The sequence below is a fragment of the Erpetoichthys calabaricus genome, chromosome 17 (genome assembly GCF_900747795.2).
Source record: "Erpetoichthys calabaricus chromosome 17, fErpCal1.3, whole genome shotgun sequence".
Taxonomy (NCBI): Eukaryota; Metazoa; Chordata; class Cladistia; order Polypteriformes; family Polypteridae; genus Erpetoichthys; species Erpetoichthys calabaricus.
Window position 1 is genome coordinate 46,644,534 of NC_041410.2, and position 19,454 is coordinate 46,663,987.

A 19,454-nucleotide genomic window follows, 5' to 3' on the forward strand; every position below is an offset into this window, starting at 1 on the left:
TTCATGCAGGCAGAAAACTTGGTGGCAGTGGCATGGCACGATGGCAAATGGGTGACTTGTCTCTCTACAGTACACACTAATAATATATGTTAGAAAGTGCAGCAACAGACAATTGAAAAATAGGCACCAAAGCAACACATATTGTAAGGAGTGCAATGTGGCAATGACTGAAATTGGCTGCTTTGAGCGAGATCAGACTTTGCTGTGTAAAATGCATGTGATATGTATGTGAAATCATAGAGTATGCAGGCTCATACAACATGCAAGACAGTAACATTTGTCAAAAGTAAATATTTTTTGTTGATTTGATATGTTAAACAATTGCTTTGTGTTCTTTTTTAAAAAATGTTAGTTTTTGGAAAAATATTCAGCCCTGGGAGAAAAGAAACAAAAAAAAAATTAGCCCTAAAAGAGTTAATCGGATATACAATTTTAAAAGCTTTTTTTTTCTTTGGAATTGTTTCAATTTCATTATCTTCACATTTACTTTAAAGCTTCAGTAAAAACATATTTGGAATTACCTTTTCTTCAAGATCACATTGAATTTTGATTCCGTTTTTAGAGATACATTGTGACAACGCAACGTATAAGTGCCCATGAGTGAATATCGTTTCTTTTTCTCTAATAAATAATCCAACTTTTTTTAATGTTCGTCCCTGTGATTTGTTAATTGTCATAGCAAAAGCTATTCTCACGGGGAAACTGTAAACATTTTAATACGAATGGCATATCAAGATCTCCTTTGGTGTCTAATGTTATTCGCAGAATATATACTACATTACCTTTCTTGTCGCCTATTAAAATTTGCATCGCTTCTCCGTGATCATAAATATACACCTGACCGAATTGTGGTTTCTTTGAAATTAAACTTGTCGTAGCTTTAATTTTGGCAGGACCACAGATTCTCATAGCGTATAGTCCATTATTGTGTAAATCTACATTTTGAGCATTGAATGATGCGAAGGCGAAAAGATTATTGTAGACAACAACAACACCATTTATTTCTATAGCTCATTTTCTTACAAATAATGTAGCTCAAAGTGCTTTACATGATGAAGAAAAGAAAAAAAAGATGAATTAAAATAAGACAACACTAATTAACATAGAATAAGAGTAAGTTCCGATGGCCAGGGAGGACAGAAAAAACAAAAAAAAAAACTCCAGATGGCTGGGAAAAAAAATAAAATCTGCAGGGGTTCCAGTCCATGAGACCACCCAGCCCCATCTGGGCATTCTACCTAACATAAATGAACAGTCCTCTTTGTATTTAGGGTTCTCATGGAAGGACTTGATAATGATGGTCATGTAGATTTCTGGCTTTTAATCCATCAATGTAGGAACATCATGGTGCTTTGATTAGGTGGTGGTGGCGCAGGTCGCCACCACAGAAAACCGGGGGAAAAAAAAAACAGAAGAGAGAGTAGGGGTTAGTACGGATTTTGGAGCCACCATGAATAGTTATAATTAATTGAATATACAGAGCATCAGGATTAAACTAAAATGAAGTTATGAGAAGGACATGTTAAAGTAATGTGTTTTTAGCAGTTTTTTTAAAGTTCTCCACTGTATTAGCCTGGCGAATTTCTATTGGCAGGCTATTCCAGATTTTAGGTGCATAACAGCAGAAAGCCACCTCACCACTTCTTTTAAGTTTAGCTGTTGGAATTCTAAGCACATACTCATTTGAGGATCTAAGGTTACGATTTGGAATATAAGGAGTCAGACATTCCGATATATAAGATGGAGCGAGATTATTTAAGGCTTTGTAAACCATAAGCAGTATTTTAAAGTCAGTTCTGAATGGCACAGGTAACCAGTGTAGTGACATCAAAACTGGAGAAATGTGCTTGGATTTTCTTTTCCTAGTTAGGATTCTAGCAGCTGCATTCTGCACTCGTTGCAAACGATTGACTCCTATATTTTACCTTTAGTGTTTGTGGATTCTGCGGTGGGCTGGCACCCTGCCCGGGGTTTGTTCCTGACTTGCGCCCTGTGCTGGCTGGGATTGGCTCCAGCAGACCCCTGTGATCCTGTTTTCGGATATAGCAGGTTGGGAAATGACTGACCAACTGTTTCTGGATTTCACTTTCCCCAAACATCAAATCTTTTAATTCTCTTGGATACGCCTCCTCATTGTGTAGAAACATTACTTTTCCCTGATGGCAATACTAATTAGACGATTTACAAGTCTCTGACTTAAACTTCAAAGCCTTACAATATTTCCATACTTCTGACATATCACCTATGTCCATATATTCAATCTCTATCCGTCTTTCCATTATTTCACTGAGTAATAATTTCTGTTTTTTAACGCAAATGCGATCTTTATCTTTTTTTGATACTTTCAAATTTTCCTGCTTTTATATTCTGTAACTTGCTCTGCATGTATATAGCGCCTATGTTGTTTTGCGTCTTTTGAATTCCACTGTTTTCATTATCTCTAACCTGCTCTGCATGTGTTTCGCCCCCTCATTTTTGAACCTCTTTGTGACATTTTAATTTGTTTAATACTCTTTGTCTTTTATTTCTGACCTTGCTTTGTCCTGCTGTTTTTTCAATGACACCTGGTCCATGATGATTATTTTCCCTTTTTTCGAGTAATAATTTCCTTTTGTTTGTGCTAATGCAATCTTTACTATCGTTTTTTGATACTGTAGCGACCTCCGCATCCAGGTCGAAAAGAGAAGAAGTAAAAAAAAACAGACACACATAGTAAAATCTCACAAAAGTTTTACTTGAACAATCAAGAAAAAGAACGCCGACTTCGTAACCCCAAACACAACCTTCTAGCACCCTTTCCAACCTCTCCTCCCATCCCGAGTCCCCACCCCCCTTACTGAATCAATTAATAACCCGCTGTCAGTCTCCCATCACTCAAAAAAAAAAAGGCTTCAACCTGGCTGGGACACTACAATACTTTCGAATTTTACTGCTTTCATAATGTCTTATCTGCATTTTTTTTTTCTCTCCAACGCTTTGGGGTCTCTTTTCTCCATGCTGGTCTTTCTTCTTCACTTAGTCATTGACATTTCATCTAGAACGTATTGTCCTTATACACTTTATATTTAGCTGAGAGCACAGGATCAATGTCTGCTACATGCCTTTACACCACTGAGTGTTTTGCTGCCCATGGTCTTATTTGAAATTGGTTGCAAGTAGGGTGAGACGGTCCTGGGACAATCTCTTGGCACCAAGTCTCATGTTTACAGTCCCCGCGAGGCGCTCCGTGGCCAATGTCTCGTCTCGTGGGTCTTTTAAGTGTCTTCCAAGAAGATCACGTTTTGTCTCCCTGGTTTTCCTTTCCAAAATTTTAGGTGTGTGGGTGTGATATATATATATATTCATATTTAATCTTAAAATATATATAGAGTAAATCCATCCATCCATTTTCCAACCCGCTGAATCCAAACACAGGGTCACGGGGGTCTGCTGGAGCCAATCCCAGCCAACACAGGGCACAAGGCAGGAACCAATCCCGGGCAGGGTGCCAACCCACCGCAGGACACACACAAACACACCCACACACCAAGCACACACTAGGGCCAATTTAGAATCGCCAATCCACCTAACCAGCATGTCTTTGGACTGTGGGAGGAAACCGGAGCGCCCGGAGGAAACCCACGCAGACACGGGGAGAACATGCAAACTCCACGCAGGGAGGACCGAGGAAGTGAACCCAGGTCCCCAGGTCTCCCAACTGTGAGGCAGCAGCGCTACACACTGCGCCACCATGCCGCCCTATAGAGTAGATATATATATATATATACCATGGATGCCAGTGACAGATGGTGAAAAAAAAATTGGGTGGAGGCATAGTTTTTGGGGGGATAAACAGAAGCAGCACTTCATAGCTCAGGAGAAAAGAAAAAAACACACAAACTGTAATGTTGCCTACACAGAGCGCTTTGAGTAGTGAGAAAAGAGATTTATAAATGTAAAGAATTATTAGTAGCAGTAGCGTAGCCAGAAATTTGTTGGTGTGCTTACATGAAACTAGACAGACAAATAAAATTTCACCCAGATTAGACAGTTTATAGAACTTGATAATCAGCAGCCAAATGAGGGGGATCCTCTAATGAAACCCTGCTCAGGAATGCAACACAAATTCAAAGACCCAGCTGTTAAAAACAAAAAATCTATCCTTGGCTATTATAAGAAGAAAACTAAAAGTGTGGCCTTGCGATGATGCATGATAGCACCCAAACTATAGACACCAATAATAGCCTACAGTGAACAGCACTGTTGAATGAGTGATATGTTTTTCTCTTTCTTGAGCTCTCACTCAGTTCAACCTTCTTAGTCTTCATGACCTTAACAAATGGTAGGCCTATTATTAAAGCACACTAAGGGAATGAAACACACAGTGAATAAAAAGAGAAGACAGTCTTTGAGTGTTTTGTAATTAAACAGGACAATGTCTAGTACTACAGTACACTATGAAGTATGGAAACATGTACAGTTACTAGATCAGCTATAAAAATAACAGTATCATAATATACTGGAAATAATTCTCAGAGGATTTGTTGCTAGAAATCTGACAAACAAAACAATATTTTGGACATGTTTGTAACATAGCTCAAGGCCACTGTCATCCTTATTCTTCCTTCTTAACATTCAACCAGTTGCTAAGGCACACAAGTTTGTTCACATTTTCAGATGCCAGGTTAGATCTCTTTTTGTGCACAATATGAAATAGAAAAAACTAAGCAGCTGCACAATGCAACATGGAACAAGAGCACCAAAGACTGATTTTTAAATGCTTTCAAGAATAACAAACCACCTGAATCAGAATATCCCAAGTCTAGTTGTGTGCAAATATTTTTTCTTGTTTGTATTTATTAATATTTAGTTTCTATTAACTGAAATAAATAACATTTCTTAGCACAGCATTGAATTGTTTCTGTGATTACTTGTCATGGAAGGCCCTTAGTTATCGAGGCAACTGTTATTACATTACAGACTTAGGCACCACAGCATTCTCAACCTTTTTAATGCATGGTTTGGAGAAGTGATCACTTACATAAAATAACCGTAAAAGCAGCCTTAAAAACTCAGGAGCTTAAAAATCTCAGGAACTGATCTCCTTGCAAGTAATACACACACACACGCACATAGACCTGTCCTTTCTGTATTCTTAGTTAGCTTACTGTTTTTCATAACAAGAGTTGGAAAAAGTCTGTGTGTAAGCTTGTCCTTGATCACTTGTCTTCTGCTGAATTCAGGTTTGTACATTCCAAGGTCTTTATCTTTTTTTCTTTAATTGAATGATCAATGAAGAGGTATTTCATTAAAGAAATAGCCAAATTTTCTTTGATTTCTGGAGTTTTTCTTCTTCTTAAAGTCACGCTCATTCATCTGTAGTTACATACTGTTAAAAGTGGGTGTGAATTGTGGGCAACTGATGTCCACTTGACATAGTGTATCAACGATTGTCCAATCACATTAGATTAAAAAACCTAAAACAATACTAATTTGCTGCCGATAAATGCAGGAGTGTCTGAGGCGCAGAGAGCTGTGCCCCCAGAAAAATCTGAAAGCAACCAATTAAAGAACAGCCTCCAGTCACCTGCTTGCCAAAACATCAAGGACTTCCATAGACTCATTTGGCCAGCATCCTTCACTCTAGAAACAGATATTCACACAGATTTTTTTTTTTATTTTTAACTCACACAGAAATTAAACAAATACAAGTCAGAGCCAATTTTTAATGGACGATGACTTGCGCTTACACCAAGCACGTTGAGCAAATAAATTTATTTCATGATTTTTTTCACATTACGTAATTAATTTAAGTAGTTTTTAAAATATTTGGGGAGGGTGTTACCCTGCATTACAAACCGACATCGATGGACACATTTCTAAACTGCTTTTTCTCAATACTGCAGTCACTTGGGGCCAAAGAAAAACCCCAAAAACCCCAAGCACTGTGCCAGACCCAGCTCTAAGTGGTTCACCAGTCTATTGATAAAAACACTTATTCACATACTTATACTAAATTCAGTTTTTATCTTGTTATCCATTTTCTAAATATACTTATAATATTGCAACAATTTTGACGCATAGAGATCCTCTATGGCTGTTTATTATCGTAATCCCACCTACAAACCTGTTATCAGATGGCAGCAGCTTGCTTCTTATCTAATCTTGAAGTTTCTGAGTAGGGTTTGGGGGGGTTGTGGCTTGTTATATTTGTATTTTTCTTGTTAAGTTATAATTTCTCCTTAGGGACAATTAAAATGTTATCAATCTATCATGATGACTTATTACTTTCTTGATATACATTAACATTTATACCTTATGAAGAAAGCCTTATGCATCACAGGGCCAACCCTGGACACATTGGAAGCTGTTGTGGAAAAGAGAATAATGGTAAAATTGAATGCCATTATGACATTCCCTCCAGGAGGCGCTCTTTTAGTACACTCCTTGAACATGAGAAAAGCACTATATAAATAAAATGTATTATTATTATTATTATTATTATTATTATTATTATTATTATTAGCCACAGGCTCATTCCACCACGATGTGCTAAGAAGAACCTCTGGGGGACTTTTCTATCCACTGCTATTAGGCAATTCAATGCTTCCACCGGATGTACTCATTAAGTTTATTTTTATTTATTTATTGGTTGACTGATTGGCTGTATTATCTGTCATATGAATCTATATTTATATTTTTTTACATTTCTGCTGCTGTATGCCTTTCAGTTTCCCCATGGGATTAATAATATTTATCTAATCTAAAAAAGGGACTTGAGTTTTCTGTTTATACCCCTGGCATCACCAGTTCTACCTAATATTTTCCAAGTTTGTCAGTTATTACTGATCTAATGTTTGATTAATTAAAGCTATACTGTATTTCCATGTTCTATAATACCAAAATTGTCTACTTTCCAAGAAAAAAGAAAGCAAAGAGCTCGGAGCTCTGAAGTGATTTATCTTGTTGCACTGGTTTAGCAATGTAACTGAGATGTGAGATTCATCAAAGTAACCTTTCTCTACTGCACACCCTCTGACCACAGGGGGGAAAAAAAAAAAACACCTTTGGAAAAATGATTAGAAGAGTGAATGGTAGCTTCAGGCTAGCCATTAATCTGCATCTGTTGTGTCACTGTGCACAGGCACTTTTTCCAGTCTGCTTTTGAAGAGAGGCAGTTGAGGGTCATTGCTCTCTTGGGCCTTGTCCTTCTCGATTGAACGTTTCAAATGGGATATTTCAGCAGCATCCCCTAAGAACACGTCATTCAAGGAAAAAGGGTTTTGATGATAACTGCTGGTATGAAATCAAAAATATTCCTTGTGGAAGAAATGTCCAAGAGCAAAGCACTTTTAAAGAAATATAGCTGTGTGTCGGGATGGGACTGTGCATGTCGTCATTGGTTACTTTTTCCCTTACTTCAGACTATATGATATTTACAGTTAAATTAATGTAAAATAAGTGCCATTTTACTGTATTTATATTCATACACAGAGAAAGTGAAGCTTGTTATCAAAACAGATCTCTGTAATGTCTAAAATATAATAAACTGTCAAATCGAAGATTCAGAAAAACTGCTTGATTTGATTAGTCCAAAAATAAACTTGGTCTAGGCATAAAACATTAAATAATGATAATTAATCACATTATATAGCGCTTTTTCTAAATGAAGTGCTTCATATAGACAGTAAGGAATCACTTCATCCACCACCAATGTGTAGCATCCACCTGGATGGTGTGAAAGCAGCTATTCTTGCTCCAGTATGCTCACCACACACAAGCTATTAGGTGGTGAAGTGGTGAGAGAGAAAGATAGTTAATAGGAACAAGAGGTGATTAGGGAGCCACAATGACCAGGTTGTGGTGGGCAATTTAGCCAGGACCGTGGGTTACATCCTTCTCTTTCCTAAAGATGCCCAAGAGTCTTTTATGTCCTCAGAGAGTCAGGACCTCTGTTTTACATCTCATCCAAAGGATGGCACCAATTTTTACAACATGGTGTCCCTATCACTGTTCTGGGGCTTTAGATCCACATACAAACCACAGGGTAAGCACCCCATGATGGCCTCACCAACACCTCTTACAGCAGCAACCCATGCCTGTCCAAGATGGTCTTCTCATCCAAGTACTGGCTGGGCCCAAGCATGCTTAGCTTCAGGTGGGTGACCTGTTCTGAAGTGCAGGTGGTATGGCTGGTATTCAGTGCATTAATGCCATTCACATCTATCTAATATCAGAAGCAAACAAAGTAATGTCTGTGGTGGGCTGGCGCCCTGCCCGGGATTTGTTCCTGCCTTGTGCCCTGTGTTGGCTGGGATTGGCTCCAGCAGACCCCCATGACCTTGTGTTAGGATATAGCAGGTTGGAAAATGACTGACTGACTGACAAAGTAATGTTTGAGATGTATATTAATAGTAAGAATTTAGAGCTTTGCCAAGAAGAAGAGTATTGTATACACTGGTATAATTAGAAATTAATAATGGATTCTTACTGTTTGTTCACAGGGTTGACAATTCAGAAGATCCTGTGTATGAAAGCCTGGAAGAATTCCATGTTTTTGTGTTGGCTCACGTGCTTCGGCGGCCCATAGTGGTTGTAGCAGATACCATGCTGAGAGATTCAGGGGGAGAAGGCAAGTTCACTTTTTTATTATGCTTACTTCACAAAACTTGAGTTTTTGTGTTATTCTTTAAAATAAAAAAGCATCACATTTCAGCTACAAAGACACTCAGTGATGGCCATTTTCTTCATGAAAAACATTATAGCTCTCTCAAAAAATCATGTAGCTATCAGCAAGTCACATTCAGCATCTTTTTTACAGTTACAATTTTGACAGTGTGCAGATCTCATAAGAACATCAAGAATTTCATAGACAAGAAGTGTTCCTCTAGCTTCTTTCATTAGCTAATAGCAACATTACAACAGTATTTCATCCACACTTTTTAGATCTGTCATGACTCAATGAATTATTTGAGATTCACTTGACCATTTATATGAACTAGTGCTCCTGGTTCCCATCAGCATCAAGTGACTCCGTGAGAACCCTAACTACAAAGAGGACTATTTCATTTATGTTAGGTAGAATGCCCAAAGGGGACTGGGCGGTCTCGTGGCCTGGAACCCCTACAGATTTTATTTTTTTCTCCAGCCTTCTGGAGTTTTTTTTTGTTTTTTCTGTCCACCCTGGCCATCGGACCTTACTCCTTTCTATGTTAACTAATGTTGTCTTATTTTAATTTCTTATTTGTCTTTTATTCTTCTTTTCTTCATTATGTAAAGCACTTTGAGCTACTTTTTGTATGAAAATGTGCTATATAAATAAATGTTGTTGTTGTTGTTGTTATCTTGAATGCACTTTCCCTTAATTTCACCAATTCAGTTTTATTTTTATGCAGTACTTTTCATTTAGTGCAGACAAGCTTACAGCTATAATAAAATTACATGAAAGTACAAATTATGTTAAACACACAGTAAAAGAGAACACCTGCAAATTGATTTTGATGACCAAAATTGAGACCGTACAAGTCAGTTGATATTACAAGTAAGATGTAGCCTTACTTCTGAGTCAGATGTAGTGTGGTGTAGTGGTTAGGGCTTTGGACGTCAAGCCCTGCGGTTGAAGGATCAAATTCCATTACTGACATTGTGTGACCATAAACAGGTCACCTGACCTGCCTGTGCTCCAACTGGATAAACCAACAGAAATGGAACCAATGGATCATAAATGTTGTAAGTCGCCTTGGATAAAGGCATCACTAATGTCAAAGCTTACATAGCATAAATTGTAAAGTGGAGCCTACCCTGGCAGCACTGAATGAGAAACCAACCCTGGAAGAAAAGCCATCCTATTGTAGGAAATGCTCACTCATACACACACACACACACACACATACCTACCTGCTTTACACTCACTCATCTGGGGTCACTTCAGAGTCACCATTTAACTTACAATTCAACTTTTTAAGATACAGGAAGAAACCCAGAGGCTCACAAGGAGACACTGCAGACACTACACAGGGCCAGGATTTGGAGTACATTAAAAATCATTAAATGTCTCCTAATGTATTAAAGATTGGTTTGTATTCAGCGTCATTTTAAGAAAAAGATGGACTGGGATTGTAATAACCAGCCAAAGCCATAACTGGGCGGGAAGGAATTAAATAAAGAAAACCAGGGCATGAGATCAAATCGTAGTTCGAGAAATGCAGTGAGAGAGTCAATAACAAGAAAATGACATGTAGTGTAAGCTAAAACACAAGATGTAAATCAAAGTCAGAGAACAGAAAAAAAATTAATCATAGATAATAGCGGTTGGACAATGACTGACTGACTGATAGAGATAATAACACTTGGGTTTTTTTTTTTGTTTGTTTTGATTTATCCGCCATATTGGACATTTAAGAAGTGAATGACTTTGACCTTTATATGGAAAAGACAACACTCATCATGCACTCTCAGTTGTTCTTACTGGGCCCATAGTTAAATAAAATGGTGCCGTGGGAAGACAGATTACAAAAATAATGTCTTCAAAAACATTCTAAATCAAAAATGATTATATATATATAGTGAAGCCAATCCGGACACAGACAGGCAGGAGACAGGTGAGGCGGGAAAAATGTCAGTGGCCTCCACCTGTTAAACTTTTCCTGTTTTGGGGGTCATCTCATTGTTGCCTCTCTAGTGCACCCGTTGTTAATTTCATTACAGTAATCCCTCACTTATCGCGGGAGATAGGTTCCAAGGCTGACCGCGATAACTGAATTTCCGCGAAGTAGGGACACCATATTTATTTAATTATTTAACGTGTATTTGGACGTTTTTAAACCCTCCCTGTATTGTTTACAACCCACCATTTACTCTATTAATAACAGGGACAACTGCTAAGTAATATGAAATCGGTAGATAAGTTTACACTTACTGTATAGCGAAGTACACGTAGCAGCTTGTAGGCGGTCATGACGTCGTCAACCTTGTTGCAAACATTCCTAAAGCAGATTCCATCCAGACTACTGCCTTATCACGTCCACTTGCAACTCGTTTTGCACCCTGGTTAAAGGACACTGCGGCCGTAGATCTTATATGCTTTTCCTCCTTTTTAAATAAAAAGAATCGGTGACCTGCAGCGGTGTAGCTGTTCCCTTCCTTCAACATATCCAAAACTTTTACCTTTTCTGCAATCATTTGCATCTTCTGTTGGTGCCTGGACACGGCCCCTGAAGCATTAGCACGTTAATGCTGAATGAGTGAGATGAGACTTCCTGGTTAATGCAATACTCCGTCGCTGAGCCAATCAGCAGCACACAGGAACTTAACTGCGTGCTCTGATTGGGTAGCATCTCTTGTATGAAATCAACTAGGCAAACCAACTGAGGATCAAGTAAAAAGACCCATTGTCTGCAGAAACCCGCGAAGCAGCGAAAAATCCGCGTTATATATTTAGATATGCTTTGTAAAAAAGACACAAGATAGCAGATAAAGGTTTGGGGTTTTCCGGCCCCGTATACTGTGGGAAAAGTGCAGAAAGTCGATTAAACAGTACAACTTTCATAACACCGTTCGCCATCATGGCATTTATGAGGGAGGGACCGGAAATGGTTGAAGCGCTGCTGGGAAGGAACCGAGATGGATGATGGGATTGCTGACGTCATTGGGGTGAGACAGAGGGAAGGCGGAAGTGGCGTGTTGAGAATCCATGTTCAGAAGGTTCATGGCGGTGTTGTGTCTTTCTTTCTGTTGGAAATAAAGAGAGAAAGGTTAGTACTCCGCCATTCCCGTCTGGTATATGCTTTCGCGTTACAGTTTAGGTCGTTCCGCGGCTCCCTAATCGCGCGTGCGTGACAGCTTACATATAAAATCCGCGAAGTCGTGAATCCGTGAAAAGTGAACCGCGAAGTAGCGAGGGATTACTGTAACACCAAAGCAGCTGAAACTGATTAACAACCCCCTCTACTACTTGACTGACCAGATCAATAGCCCAGAAGTTTCATTGACTTGATGCTATACTCTGATTAAAAAAAGTGTTCCTTTAATTTTTATGAGCAGTATATATATAATCTAACCATTGAATCCCTTGTCATATTTAAAACCCCTAAAACAATAAACTCCCAGAATGATATGTCCCATTATTTTTAGACCTCAAGGAAAAGGCTGTAAAAGTCCAAAACAAAGTCTAGATCACGATAGTAATGTAGAGTTTATAATGATAAACAATTGTTAATGTTATTGTTTTGTTGTGGTAGGGTCCTAGGGTGACCTTATTCTCCCCCTTATACTCTTTATTATGCAGACCTAAACAAAGTGCCCTACATTTCTGCTGTGGCCACATAGGTTATGTTATGGCAACAAGACAGAGCATTAAAATGGACAGGAGAGAAAGTTACACATTTATTCATGCATTATAGATAATATGACCAAAAGAGCAGAGTACAACGAGTGTTGGTAAAATAATACAGCCTAAGTAGCAGTTCATCTTGTGTCCATAGGCTTACTACCAGGTGGCTCTCTGTCTTACTATGCTGAGTAGTCCCTAGTCTGGCATGACCTTTGAACACAGAGAGAGAGAGAAAGCGAGAGTAATGGCCTGGCATCAAGCATGTATGGTACGGTAGAGATACCTCTCCTCAGGATGGAAAATGGCAGAGAGAAACTAAGCCACTGTATCATTCTTAATTTAAAGGAATCCTGTAGTTACCAATGCAGTAGCTCAGACACAACTCAGCCTCCTTTCCAGCCGCTACTTGTTCATGCCCTCCAGTCCAATTCCATCTTAGTCTATATTTTTGTTCCTGTCACTTTCAGTATTATCTCCAGTTTCAGAGGATTCATAAATGTAGTTTCAGACCAACAAAAACGAAGGGATATACAAGTAATGAAGCTGCAAAACCACTGTCCCACTCTATTCAATTTTCTCCTTCCCCGTCTTACAATAAATTACAATATCTTAAAGAAAGAGAAAGCTTTCTGAAAGTAAGTTGTCAGTTAATTCCTTGAATGACAATACATGATTCAGTTGTCAAGATATTACAAATTTACAACAAAATGAAACCGCAAAAAAATATAACAAATCAGTGTTACAGAAAGCAGTATCATCTGTGTATTTCTAAATATGGAGATAAAAATATACATAAGAGGAATTAACTGAGTATATATTAAAATTACCATAATAGCATAACGAAGCGAGGGATGAGGTGGTGCGAGTCCAAAAATAGTTGTGGTGTCACCCAGACAAGCCCTGTTTAATTTGAACAGAAGGGGAAAAAAAAATAAAAACAAAAACACAGCATGCCACAATAAGCCGCTGGCTCATCACCTTCTATGTTGCTCTGCAGCCGTTCTTACAGTCTACTCGTCTGGAGTTATTCCTGCTAGCCAAGCACTCGGGTCTAAATGAGATGCCACCTTCCGGGGAGGTTTTCCTTTTATACCTGTCGGCCTGGAAGGGGCGTGGCTTTTCTGGCTCTGTTGTGCTCAGGGGGTGGTTTCTTGATGCTTTGAGGGGAAAAAAGGAGACAAGACTGTTAGCAACAGTGCCATCTCTCATCTCAGGGTTGGTACCATATACCCTAGGTGAGCCAGAAAGGCGATCCTCTGACATGCATAAGTCATAACAGCTAGAAAAAATGTTCACTATGTAAAAGAGAAATACACCATGGTGCACATGCTAATTTTAATTTTTCAATAATTCTGCAAGTGTGCCAGTGTGTTTCCACCTTCAGTATTGCATGCATAAAGACATCTTATTGTTTCAGAGACGAGTATCTGGCATGTGATTGGATGCCGGCAACTTGAATCTATCAGGGGAAATGTGTGCTTGTGAAGTTTGCTTTACTTGGCTCTCCTGTAGCATTATTCAATACCAGTTGTAGCTTGTCACTAAATGCAAAGGTTAGTGACATCAACTTATCAGCTGGAGATGTGACATTTTAACTGTAAGTGATATTTCAGAACTTCTTGGAAGATGATTTTAAGGAGAATTGAAAGCAACAAGCACTAAAGATCTGGCAAAGTAATTCAGGAGCCATGCTGAGTAAAGTAGACCTGGCTGTGATAATATTTTACAGCTGAAAATAACAAGAAAGGAGACCACAACATATACATTTGGGGGAAAAAGTGTACATCAAGTGTAATTTTAATAGTATGCATCAAAATTCATGCTGCTCAACTCTTTAAAAATAATATTTGATCAGATTTTAAATATCCTAACTAAATATGTACCTCGTTGTTGAATTCTTCCAAAGCTGATATTTTTTATGTTACTTAACCCAATGAGTTTGTAGGGTTGGCTGAAGAAAAACATTTAATGTCATGATTTTATGCAGAATGGAGAGAAAGTCATTTATGGCATAAGATTTCAATGGTGGTCAGTGCTGTACAGTGGCAAACAATATTAAAACATTCATCAAAATAAGAAAAAAAAATAACCTTCTGTTTTATCTTGGTAGAGTAATACAGTATTGTTGCTCTACTTTCCCCTATTGTATTATCAATAAGTAGCCTTTGTCAAAATGCCTAATCTCACAGACTTACCACTGTTTATAAGGTATCTCTTATATATATTTCTCTTCTGGTTCATCCTGCTTCCACTTCAAAACCGGTCCCGCCCACACGCAGCCGACACAGCATTTCTCGATTCCTATTCGTCGTCTTCCATGTCATGCACTATACCGGCCTGCTGAGCGTAATACATCCAACAAGTACTCGAGGTGCTGCCACAACAGTAAAGTAGCTTTACCACCCTTGCGGGAACCACCTATGTCTTTACAACAACTTCTTACACAGCAAACATTTGAAGCTAAAAAGTATCGGGAACACATTCGAGAATACAACTCTTCTCTAGCGTTTGCTTCCATGGGTACACAGATAACTCAACCACCAAGAACCGCCAAGCGAATAATGCTTACTCAATGCCAATTTTACGCATACAGATTAGCAATGAGAAATACATTTAGTATTTTGCACTCCAGCGGCAAACTTTTCCAACAGTATGTTGTAGATGCGTATATTAAAACAGAGGGCATGCGTCTCAACTATCTCAGATTACATTAACAAGATCTGTGCGTGGAACAATACAAAGGACTTTCAGACGCACTGCAAGCAAATGCTGAAAATAACAACATACACGTATGCAAAATGATCATATTACCGTCCACATTTCCAGGAAGTCCAAGATACATGCAACAAAACTATAAGGATGCCATGGCCATAGTACGTAAATTCAGAAAGCCTGATTTATTTATCACTTTCACATGTAATCCTGCTTGGCCGGAAATTCTACATGCACACTGCGTCTTTCAAGAAGTATTTTCTTCTTGATTTCTGAATTCCTTTCTCACCGTTTTCCATTCCTATTCTTATACCGCCATATGCTACGGCGGGCATCGGCTAGTTATAATATATAACTTATCCGCCACCTTCCCTTCTATATCTATAGGCAATTAGGCGTAGTAAAAAAACAAGCAGGAATTAAGTTACACATAAAACAATGTATTATTGGTAATATTCATAAATAATAACAATATGCAAAGTACATTTGAATATTGGCATCCATACAACCTGATTAAATGGTGATGTGTAGTTTCAGGCAGCACACAGACTTGTAGTTATTTAAAATGTCTCTAGTTAAGGCATCATTGGTGCTCAGCTTTCTTCAGAACAGGCCGCAAGCCTGTTCAAATATGGCTGCTAAGCTGCGGTCTCCATTGTGTTGTCCTTTCAGTTCATGGTGTGATGGTCTTCATCAGTTTGGTAAGATAGATACTTCTTCATCATATGTTGGTTAGTAAGAGAGAGAGAATGTGGTTGAACAAGCAGATTTATAGATTCTCTGTCCAACCCCTACAGCGAATAGGACATCATGGTACTTAAAAGCTTCTGATAGAAGTCAATTCCAAACTGCCATACTTCAAACCAATGGGGGAATACATCTTAAAACCTGCCACCCCCAAGACCATATGTCTTTATGGCTTTCTTGCGGGGGTTGAAAGACTTTAGCAGAGAAACACTTGCCAAACTGGTTTAAGGCACACCCTCCCCCAACTCTGTCGTAAAATTCAGAGAGACCCATTCCTAAAAGTTAAACACTCACTAATGTAACACTAAATTACATTGCTTTGCCTAAATTACAAATAAAGACATACAAAATATTTATCAAGTTATATGCAAAATCTTACATCACAAGACTTTCCATTTCTCATGTTATATAATCCACATTTCTGTTATCCCATCACTTGCTCAAAACCGGGAAAACAAATACTTTTTTTTTTTTTTTTTTTTTGCGTTAAAATATTAGACAGTTACTTCTGGAATTATCAATACATACATAAATATGCCAGGAGGTTGTGACCTGTGATGTCACCAGTACAGGAGATTTAAGGTCAGACGACGCACTTTCTGGTATCCAATCCATTTGACAGGGTGTGATACATCAGTTACTTCAAATGAGTATGTTACACTTAATGTTTTTCGTGATCATAGCTGCCAGTTCTTTTAAGCTTACATTGACTGTGTGGAATAGTGGGTCCATGGCTCAGCAGTTAGTGGCCAGTTTTAAATAATAACACCCCAGAAAGGTGCAGGCTCCAATCAGATGAGGGTGCGCACGAGTGCAGTTCCCTCCACGGTTAATTGGGGAACTGGCTGACCGCGCCACATACGTGTGTGGAGGAGGGTGACTCAGTCAGACACATCAATGATGCTGCGGAGGGAGTGGCTCCTGTACCCAATTAGACAGCAGAGGGTAAAGGAGCCTGCATGGCACAGAAATGGGAAAAAGGAAAAACAAGATTGGGAGAAAGAGAAAAAGAAAGGAGGTTAAAGGAAGGAGAGAGAAAGCAGGAGACAGAGAGCTGGTATGTGAATGAGAGAGAGAGAAGGCAGGCGGCTGTGAGGAAGCCCCTCGGGAGAGCATGCGGCTGACGTTCGGGGGCTGAAAGCGGCCACTGCAGCTGAGCGATTTGGGAGCTGGAATGAGTGATGATCTGCTCAGTTGGAGTGACTCCATATAAGGCTGGGAGAAAGGAAGTGCAGGGGTATAGGAAAGCTCATAGAGGAGTTCTGCGGATGGAGCCATGGTCCTCAGGAGAGCAAGCCTGGCAGCGGCAGTTGGAGACTCAGTGTGGTGCCCTGCCGAGGCCACAGATGGCTGCAGGGTTCCGAGTCTAGGAGCAGCGCAGAAGGTTAGCTAAACTGCCAATTGGGTACCTCCTTGGCTGTAAGGACCTGTTTGGGATTAAGCTAAGAACACTTTGGTTTTTAAAGGATTGCACCGGGGACTGAATTGTAAAGGACAGCTTCCTTCAGTATTTTAACCTTGCTTTTATGGAATATTTGTTTGTTTGGTTTAAACCTCCACAGATCACTTGTTTTTATGGATTTATTTATTACAGATTTGACCACTGCACTATTTATTTGGACATTGTTTTGTTGGATTTTAATAAAAGCACTTTGGAACTGTTATGCCCCCCCCCCCCCCCCCCTTGCTTTTGTGCGAGTGTCCTCATTTGCCAGGCACATCCCTCAGTTATGGTATCGACGGTGGTGGGTTCAAAGGGCTCCCAAGATGTAACAGGAGCATGGAGCCAACCCACACCATCACAGACTTCTACCACTATTGTCATAACAGTGAACAAGAGAGAGCACACGACACCTGCGACAACGTATCATTCACATTTACCATTCATCCATTAATGTCTTTGAATCCCAATGTATAATCTGAAGTTACAGATTTTTTTTTTTCCCCACTTGCAACACAGTATGTTTAATTTAACAAATGCAATGTGATGTCCACACACACAACACACATTTATATGTAGTATTGTGGTCTTTTTAGGAGACTTTTCAGCTGTAGATAGTCCATCGTAATCTAACGCTTGCTGTCTGTCGGGCCAGGTTAACAAGAGTACCATTGTGCTAAGTAGTTCAAAATCACTGCCCTACTTTGTGTTCCACCTTCATGAGGCATTGAATTGGTTTAAAAATATGACACTCAATGTCCCTTTCCAGCTTTAAGCAAAATTCACTTATTGTTGTCTCCAGATGTATAATATAAGTAGGTAGGTGTTGTCAAGGGGAATATTTTTTATATTTTCATGCCATAGAAATGAAGGCTCCCCATGATGCGTCAACAGTGTTGTTTCGCATATCACCACAACAAAAAGTACATTGTGTGTAGTGTATCACTCGCCACAGAGTTCTGGTATGGGCCTAATTTTACTGATCGTGTGCCGATCTATCAAAAACATGGTTTAAGAAACACTGCTCTAAAAGAATACAAATACAACATAAAATACCATCTTATTGCTTGACCTTCAGTTTGGGGTTTTGCTCTTGATTTTGACAAACTTATCAGGATTATTTTGGCCACAATTCATTTCCTGGCCCTATTTCCTGTCTAAATCTGCACTGTTTCATGTATTTAGAAGAGCATTAATATTTGCCTGCACCTCTGCATACTCATACTGTAGGTATAGATATAGTTTTATGGAAAGTCTTATCCAACTGAGGATCAACAGTTATGTTTCTGAAAACAAGCACATTAAACCATAATAATGTTTTACGTTGAGTTGAACAAAACATATTGAATTAATTAGGTACAATTTATTTTATATTGTTCCAGCTTTTGCACCCATTCCTTTTGGAGGCATCTACTTGCCATTGGAAGTTCCACCTAACCGATGTCACTGCTCACCCTTAGTCCTTGCCTATGACCAGGCCCACTTCTCTGCACTGGTGTCCATGGAACAGAAGGATCAACAGCGAGAGCAAGGTATGTGCAGATGAGAGCACCAGAGGTCAAGATGCCAAGTGAAATTTCCAGTTCAGTAGTTTTCATTCTGTTTCATCATCCAAAAAAAACTTCAAAAAGCCTTACTTATGTACTGATATTTCTCACTGCATCCACTTCTTTTGCATTATACCCTTTATATTTTCCACTTGATCGGAATGATGGTTGAGCAGTTCTTAAATTTGACAACATTGTATCAAATCTCTGTCATACACTATGCTTCCCATTCCTGGGATGATATGAATTTGATTGGTTGATGGGGACCTTGTTCTCATCAGTATCAAACAACTGGCTGTTTTATAATTGGAAGGCTTTTGGGGACATCTTCCCTGAAAACCTTAAATCCCTTTTATCAAATCCATAGATTCTTTAGTTATATGTTACACCTGTGTAGCTATTTCCATTTCTCAGTTCATACACTTTACCACCTTTAAGGGATATGCCGTTGACAGTTGCACTGCACTTGCACCCGAGACTGTAGTCCACTTACTACCTTAAGGCTTCTTCAAGTATGACTGTCACTGTAGCCGATTTCTTTCACCCTTGATTGACCTAGCAGAGAAAATAACTCATTTTCCCAGGTCTCGGCTTCACAAATAAAACAAAACATACAAACAGGAAAGCAGTCTTAACAAGTTTTAATCTGTAAATATTCAAATTAATACCATAAACAAAATGTAAAATATAGATGTAG

The 19,454-nt window shown here is 39.0% G+C and overlaps 1 protein-coding gene across 1 annotated transcript in view; it reads left to right on the top strand.

Annotated features, from left to right (window-relative positions):
* otud7a (OTU deubiquitinase 7A) overlaps window positions 1-19,454 on the top strand; it is a 523,825-nt gene that overhangs the window by 407,027 nt on the left and 97,344 nt on the right. The window contains exons 10-11 of the mRNA XM_028823137.2: window positions 8,484-8,611; window positions 18,593-18,742. Coding sequence (XP_028678970.2) covers window positions 8,484-8,611; window positions 18,593-18,742 — 278 coding nt within the window. The remainder of the gene's footprint in view (window positions 1-8,483; window positions 8,612-18,592; window positions 18,743-19,454) is intronic.